The sequence below is a fragment of the Cyprinodon variegatus genome, unplaced genomic scaffold (assembly GCF_000732505.1).
Source record: "Cyprinodon variegatus isolate N-32 unplaced genomic scaffold, C_variegatus-1.0 Scaffold891, whole genome shotgun sequence".
NCBI classification, from domain to species: Eukaryota; Metazoa; Chordata; class Actinopteri; order Cyprinodontiformes; family Cyprinodontidae; genus Cyprinodon; species Cyprinodon variegatus.
In genome coordinates, this window is record NW_015151344.1 from 21,254 (window position 1) to 29,861 (window position 8,608).

General features: G+C 32.7%; 1 protein-coding gene across 1 annotated transcript; it reads right to left on the reverse strand.

Annotated features, from left to right (window-relative positions):
• Nucleotides 1-1,502: 1,502 nt before the first annotated feature.
• LOC107099636 (L-amino-acid oxidase-like) lies at nt 1,503-6,798 on the reverse strand. Its single transcript, XM_015397849.1, has 7 exons — nt 6,754-6,798; nt 6,312-6,529; nt 5,829-5,941; nt 5,153-5,354; nt 4,462-4,530; nt 2,584-2,720; nt 1,503-2,367 (listed from the first exon to the last, which is right to left on the reverse strand). The coding sequence occupies exons 1-7, from the start codon at nt 6,779-6,781 to the stop codon at nt 1,572-1,574; spliced, it is 1,563 nt and encodes a 520-aa protein (XP_015253335.1). The 5' UTR covers nt 6,782-6,798; the 3' UTR covers nt 1,503-1,571.
• Nucleotides 6,799-8,608: the final 1,810 nt, after the last annotated feature.

Below are 8,608 nucleotides of genomic sequence, written 5' to 3' on the forward strand. Positions count from 1 at the left end.
TACAAAAACAACATAAAGAGTCAACATGTCTTATAATAAGTTTATTTACCTTTAATTAGGTACATTATTAAATTATTTACCTACTAATAATGATTAATAGGTATGATCTGCTTATGGAATGAGTATTTTTACCCTTAAAATAAGATAAATTGATTATATACACTTGAAATAAGCGACTCCATTTTTTTTCTTATTTTAAATCTAAATGGTCTTATTCCAATAGCAAAGGATTTTATTTACCTTTTTAATTCAAGAAAAAAATCTCCTTATTTTTATACAAAATGACTCATATTTCCTTCTTTGCAGTGTGAGACTTTCTTCTTTCCAGAGTATTTTATATCCATTGAGTACAACTTTCAAATCATTTAAAAAAGTGGGTATTTGGACATGCTGCTACAAGTTTGATGGTTGTAAAACATAGTTTGCTTATATGTGTCAGAGATAACTGATGATTAACTGAGTCCTTCAACAGGTCCTGACTTGTTTCCTCCTCCTGAGCCAAATTCTCATCTGTGCTGTAGAATCACTGATATTCTATAGTGTTTCCTTCAGAACTGGTTACTAAAGGAGACACACTTTAAGAGTTGTCTTTAATATTGTCTTAAGTGCTATTTAATCCTTTCTGTTAACAGTATTGTGTTATTACAGTTTTCTTATTATTTTATGCATCATAGGTCCCACTACTCATCTAATGCAACAGAATTCTCTTAAGTTAATATTTTTATTTATTTTCACATAAATTATTTAACTGCTGTAAATAAACAAATTAAAGGCTTATATTTAGAATATATTGCTTATTTTGGATTTTATTTACCTCATTGGTGGTAGGATGTTTTTGTTTTGTTTTTTGTCAGGGTATGGGTTTTTAAATATGTCTGAACACAAAATGTTTCTACAAATCTGTTTTGTTTGCTGTTATTTTTAAAATTCCTAAAGTTATTCTTAAACAATCTACTGCACGGTCGTTTTAAATCAATGGAAGCGATCAGGGTGAAACAGCATGAATTTGAACAATGGGAGAAAGAATACTGGAAAACAATTGTTTTAAGGTCAGATTGTGTGTTTTTCTGTTTGAATACAAGAAATGACATTTACACCTGTGTTTATTTGTTCAGACATTTTAATGAAATTTTATTTAAACAACTGAACAAACAGGAGATATTTTTGTTGGGAAAAACTATCATTCAACTGTACAGCCTTGCATTTTGTAAAATGTTTATCAAAGAGTAGTTGAAAGTTACACTGTAGATGTTGTCATGGTCTGCAATAGCACTAAAAAAAGAGAATATTGATAGATATCCATAGATTCATGCAAACTAGAGAGCCAGATACATTTCCCCACAAGGTATTACATGACTTCTGGGCTTGCAATGTAGGAAAAAGGAACTATTTGCCTTTAATGTGATTTTGGTATTTGCTAAATCTTCTTATGTCCTTTGAGCACAAATCATATAAGTAAAAAAAAGTTTACCAAAATCTAATTAATGTTACTGAAAGCTGAAGTATTCTGCAACTTTACTCTGAAAGTTTGTATCATGTAATACAGTAGCTCAAACTTTCACCATTAAAGTTTAAAGCTCATCTCTATCTTGGTTTGAATCCAAATGCTGCATTGCATGATGATTGATATTCCGAGCCGCCCTGATTGCAGATTTCATAGACCCTTCGATCCAAGCATGAGGGAGGGCCGTGTGCTCACCAGCAAAATGAATCCTGCCTTCATTCTTAAAGAGCTCATCAGCATACTGCCTGTGTTGATAAGGTGTGAAAAGTGCAAAGGCACCAAAACTATATGGATCGAGACTCCATTTCTTCACCAGAATACCGGTACAGAGGGATTTGACGTGGGGACCATGGATCTCAGCTAAATCTCTGAGAAGCACCTCTTTCAGCTGTTCATCTCTGGCACCGAGGAAGAGGCTGGAGTCATCAGACCAGGTATAGGAGGCTAGGATCACTCCAATAGTGTGGTTTTCCGGGAAATCGTGGCTCTGGTAGTAGATGAAACGAGAGGGTCGGTCTGTCACGCTTTTTCCCCCTTTGATGCCATCTTTCTCCCAGAACTTTTCACTGAACGTCATAGTGATTCTGGTGGCACTGTCATAATGAACTGTTCTTAATGCCACCATCTTTTTAACCGTAAGGGGTGGATCAAAGTCCATGTAAAGAGCAGCTTTGGCAGTAGTTGTGACCAGAGCATAATCTGCTTTAATGTGTTTGAGCTGTTGGTTTTCCATGTACGCTACAACGACACCGTTTTCTTTACGGTTGATAGACTGAACGGTAGCATTCAAATTAGGTTGAGTGGAAAGGACCTTAAGAAAAGCATTGGGGAGTTGCTCCGTGCCATTATCCACCTCGTGGTACCTTCAAATCAAAAAGATTGTGCTATATCATGACTGATATAGATTATTTGCACAGATAAATATCAATAGTACTTTAGAACATCTAGACAGTTCTCCAAAATTAATAAGATCCAAAATAACATAAATGTGTATAACTATCTTTCCTTATAACATATGTATGAAAATGTCTCATAGTTTTTATTATTTTGATGGATTTTATCCAGCTGTTAAGGCTTACCGAACAGAATTATTGACGTCAGCTTGGTCATAGAGCATCTCAGTGAAGGCTGTGTACATGAGGCTCTGCTCATTAAGTAGATCTCCTATCATCCTGATGGCCTCGTTGCTAAGCTTTCCAACTTCTTTCAAATATTCCTGATGGAGAGAAACACACTTTAAGGCTTAACCTGGACTTTTGTTTTATTGATATACATTCAAAGTGCCTTTAAAAGGATGTTTCTGTTTATTTTTACATATTAAAATCATTATTTGTTAAATCAATCTCCATTTTTTTAAATCACAAATTAACTTTCTACTGCAAATTTATATTTTTTGTAATGATTAATTACATCTGAAATTTCTGAGTTGACTGCTCTTATATAGCAAAGTTACAGAGGGGATACTAACTGTGGCAGAGTGAGCTTAATATAATTAGCACACCTCTTACAATTTGCTGTATAAATAGCAATCAATTCCAAATTTTCAGGAGGTTTTTGTCTTAATAACATATATATTTGAACTAAAAAGCAGGAAGACTTTGTGCTCTTTAACATTAAATATGGTGAAATTGGCAGAATAGAACATACAAAAAGCTTGTTCAGCACATTGATTTCATTGTTTTAACATAAGTAATTGTTTTTGCTGATTACTTATAAGACTATACATTATCACATTATACAAAATCACATTAAAAACAGATTTTTGTCATCATTAGGCTTAACAAATTACAGAAATTCCTTCTAGTATTACCTCCCAAAGACCATATGTCATTTTGACATTGGTTTTTAGGCTCGATCTGGTCGGTCTGCTATAGCCTTGATTTAGTTCAGAAATAATAAAAAATTGGGCTGTGTTTGTTCGGTCTGATTTTGTCCCACTTTAGACAATTGTAGATGTTGAAATTACATGAATACTGGATAAGTCAGCCATTTGAAAATTACGGCTTTTCAACTTTCACATTTCAACCACATGTAGACGTCATTTGGATATAAATCGTTTCGTCTTTTCAACCACTTTTTCCTAGTTGGGATCAGAGTTCTGAATAACTTTCTTCATTATTTATTTCAGTACCTTTGGGATTTGTTTTATAAGATCCACTGTTTTGTTTCTTGACATAAACCAAAGAAACACTTTTCTAAACCAAGGTGGGACTCTGAAATCCTAATTCAGAGGCAGAGGTCATTATGTAGGCTACACGGTGGTGTAGTTTGTAGCACTGCTGCCTTGCAGCATGAAGATTTCGGATTAGTTTCCTGGCCTGGGGTCTTTCTGCATGGAATTTTGCATATTCTCCAAGTGCATGTGTTTGTTTTCTCCTGGTACTTTGGCTCTGTCCCACAATCCAAAAACATGAATGTTAATTGACTTCTTTAAATTGTCCTTAGATATGAGTGTGTGCATGGTTGTATATCTCTGTGCATCTTTGTTTTGCCTGGTGACCTGTCCAGGGTGTACCCTGCCTTTCACCCATAGACTGCTGGAGATAGGCACCGGCCCCAATGTGGCCCTAACAGAATAAGCGGGAGAAGATGGATGGATGGAGTTCTTTATGTATTCATTACCTGAATCAAGCAAATAAATCCTCCAAAAGTGTCCTGAACTGTATGACTTCATCTTGGAAAACCAACTCTAGCGTAAGTCTAGCCAGTATAACAAAAACTGCAGATTTTTGGTTAGGGGTTAGGTTTAACACTAAGGTAAATGAAAATGAATGGCTGCCAATGTAAATCATTGTCAAGCTAAGAAGACATAATGTTTCTGTTTGTGATTTTTAAAAATTAAGAAATATCTTAAACAAATACTCAGTAAATGTCCAGTCAGACATTTTTCAAAATGTTTGTTACATTTTAAATGCATTTCTTTCTTACTTTCAAAACATAATGAAATTGTTTTTTACCTTTACAGTGTATCTGTCGTATTTCTCCAGTATTATATCACAGCCACCATTTTCTATGTCATTTCTAACCTACAAAACCAAAAACAAGATTGTTTTAATCAATGTAACACAGAAGAAAAATTAGACTTCATAATTTCTGCTGACAAATCAATTAAAAAGAATATATATATATCCATTTCTCTGTTTATGACATAGTAGATAAAAATGCCTTTTCCAAGATTTGATCTTTGGTTTGAATTTGACTTCAAAGTCGCTAATCTTTATTGCATGGAATTCAAGTGAATTTTTAATCATAATTTTGAAACTCTACCATGCATATTTTATTTGTAGCTCAGTAATAAAATCTAATCTCTTAGCATTTAAAATTTATTTATTTTTTTTTTTTTACCATAGATCTGAAAAAAACAAATGATTTTCAGCAATGAAAATATGCATTGGGCCAGATCACATGAACATTAGAACTTATCTTGACTTGCTATAAAAATGCTAAAATAACTTACTTTAAAAAAACAATTGACAGTTCATATGTGTTTAGATAAGCTCAAGCTGTCTATAATCTTTTTTCCATTTCCAATTTCACTGATATTTGTCTGATATTCTTACTTTACTATTAGTCTCAATAAAATCTTTAGAAGAACCCAGCAGCCATTTCTTCAGTATAGCTTAGATTGTTTCACTTGAGTTGTCGCACCTTAAGCAAACTTTGCTCCAACAGTTGTTCAGCTGACTTCCCCTTCTCCTCTTTTGTCACATTGTACCCCAGAATGTCAGGATTTTTCTTCACTTCATGATTCCTTTTCTTCACCCCATTGACAAAGTAATATGTGTTGTTGTCATCCATAGTGAAGTTCCTGAACGTCACATTCAGCTTTTCAGCAAAGGTAAAAACTATCCTGTTGGGAAATGTGTTAAAAGAAGAATAAGTAAAAATGTCATTGTATTCATAACATTTAGTTGCAAAGGGAAAATATTCAGGATGAGGTTGAATATTGAAGTTGAAGTGAAGAAAAGATACGATATAAACTACTGTTTAAAAAAAAAAAAAAAAAAAACCTGGCCATATTAATTTTATATTATTTTTCTAATCTTATTTATGTTGGATGTTCACATATGTCACTGAACTTAAGTTAAATCATTAAACTCATATTTAATTACTTAATGTGTTTTACATTCAAATGTGCGCTCTGGAAGTAATATTTAATTAAACACAAAACAGAATAAACTTTTTAATAGATGTAATCTAGGGGGTACCTGAATTTGCCTTGCAAATTAAAAAATGGAATGCAGTTTTTATATAAGTCATACAATTTCATAGTGCAAATCTAAAATAAACAAATCAAGGAAATTATGCATTTTTTCAAACTTACTTGTGAGATTGGGGAAATCTCATGGCCCCTATTTCTGCATACCAGTTTTCGTCTTTATTCCTGTAGGTCTCCACTCGTCCCCCAACTCGACCACTGGCCTCCAATATGGTGACCTTGATCAGTAAATAAATGCAGTTTAATGTGTTCAAAAACATTGAACACCACGTTATAACATATTTTTATATATGATATACAGCCATTGCTACACACGAGCTGTGTTGTAGCTAAATGCCTAAAGAAAAGATAGCTCATGTTAGTTGTGCTAACTGCTAAGGTTACAGAGTTGTGTTTAGTATGTGAGAAAGGTCAATGCCAATGTCATGCACAGCTGTTCTCGTGCAGCATAATTTTCTATCATTAAAATGTCAGCATGTGAAGTTCATGCTGAAGGTTCTGTCATTGAAAAGTTACTTACTTTAAAACTGTGACAAAAATGCTAACATGGCTTTTTGTTACTCTGGATGTTTTCAATGTTTCATTTACTTTATGTCCGGCATCTTCCAGCAGCTTTGCCGCTGTCAGTCCAGCCATACCAGCTCCGACAATAACAACGTGACGAGGGTTGTCTGTCTTTGACAGGCTGTTGTTTGCTATTTCCAGTAGCTCATTATAGTCAGGATCCTTCAAACATTCAGCGATAGTTATCTCCTTTCTGACGGCGCAGCAATGAAAGTAAAACACAATGAGCAAGCCAAAGCCAACTGGAGGTTTAAAAAAAGAAGGAGAGTAGGATGTCAAATTACTGATATACTTTTAATTCAATTATCTATTTAACATAAATCACATAAAAAAGAGAAAGCAAAAAAACAAAACAAAAAAAAAACAGCTATAGCAGATTATTTTTTAAATTTACTTAGGTCAGAAATCTCGGATATCAAGTGCTTTGATGTCGACAACAAATAATTTTAATGGGGAGAATACTTACACAAAAAAAGTTTTACAAGGAGATTCATTTTGACAAATGAATCTTGTCTCTGCTGGAATAAAAAACATCATACTTTGTCAAATTCAACAAAACTTTGCAATATACACAATTAGGAATATGCATTCAAGAATATTATATTTTCATACATTAAAAAAAGTTGATACCAAATGTATTTATATATATATATATATATATATATATATATATGTGAGTGTGTGTGTGTGTGTGTGTGTGTGTATGTGTATCAGTATCAGTTAAAATAGTATCATAAAATTACATCATTTATGAAATATTTTCTTAAGCGGTGTATCTATGTATAGGGTATCATTATTATTTTGTCTGTATGAATAATGATGATAAATCAAGAATCATTGAATTCTTACCTCTCAGCTTGGTTCCCAGTGCAGAATTCTGTATTTTCTTGAAAACCTCCTTTTATAAATGTACAGAAAGCATTAAATGGGAGGATCCTTAGAGTACGTAACGGTTACTTAGGATTATTTGGAAGGGAGTGTCATTTAGTGAGAACATATTTTCTTTAGAACTATGTTAATTATTTGCTATGTTTCCATCTGTTTCTTTGTAATGGAAGTAGAGCTGTTAATTTAAATACAAAAATGAGTTATTAAAGGTATGAGCTTTTAAAAAACTACTAATAAACATTTCACCAAATCAACAAATGTCCCAATAAAATAAACAAAAACATATAACAAAACATTATTTAATGTTTATTTTGTCTAAATCTTATATTTCAAATGTTACTTTTTTTAAACGATAGATATTTATGAAAAACTTTGGTTTATTTGTCAAAGGGATTTCATTTGGAGATGAAATGCATTTAAGCTACATATTTACGGGACTTTTTTCCAGTTTTTCTTCATTTAAACAACTTTTATTATATTTTTTTTTATATTGCATTTAATCCAGGTATTTAATTAAAGGGGCAGATTTCTGCCTTTGTAAGGATTTTAAGCAAAAAGCTTATTTCAAATTAACCAACAGTAGGGTCTCCTAATACTGACTCTCAAGGTAAGAATGGGTTTAATCTTTTCAACATGACTGCTTTATTTGCCAACTTTTGGAAAAGGTTCACATCCTACAGAGCTCAAACAGGTATGACTTTTAGGTTGGTAATCTTTTTATGTTTACCTTTTTATGCTGCTGTCTTACTAACATGTGTTTTGTGCCCAACTTCCTTCAACTTTATACATCTTTGGTCTCCACAAGTGTCTTAAAAAGGGAAAAATGCTTTTAAGTGTACTATGTGGCCAACAAACTGTAGCAACATGCACAAACACCAATTGCTTCTCACAAGCTGAGCAATTAGACATTAACCTTCCATGTATCATTCAACAATTATTTATAAAACTTTTGCACAACGATATGTCAACATAAAAACTTCTAAACAGTCTCTAAAGGTTTATTATTTTGGTTTGTGTTTGGTGTTTTTGTTCCCATACATCAACAAGACCTTGGCCGTTCTACACATGTAGTCAAAGCATGGGCTTAGTGAATCCTCCCATGGTGTCCCAGTCCTTCAGCATCGCACTACATCCATCTGCAACTTGAGTTGAAGCTCTAAACAAACAGGGCAGAGAAATCTATGTCCTCTTCATTTGAATAAAGAAATGAGAAATAATAGGCAAAATAAAGATCCATAAAAGTGGCTTTACAAAATAAAATTGTCACAAAATGAAAACTATGATGCAAACTTAAATGAATGGATCAATTAAGTAGCAAATAATTTGCTAAAAAGAAAATCTTGGGAAATAGGGCCTCAAAAATAAATGACAAATAGGCTAAAAGCATTTTTGTTATATATTTTATTTTCTTTCATTATAACATTTATTCATTT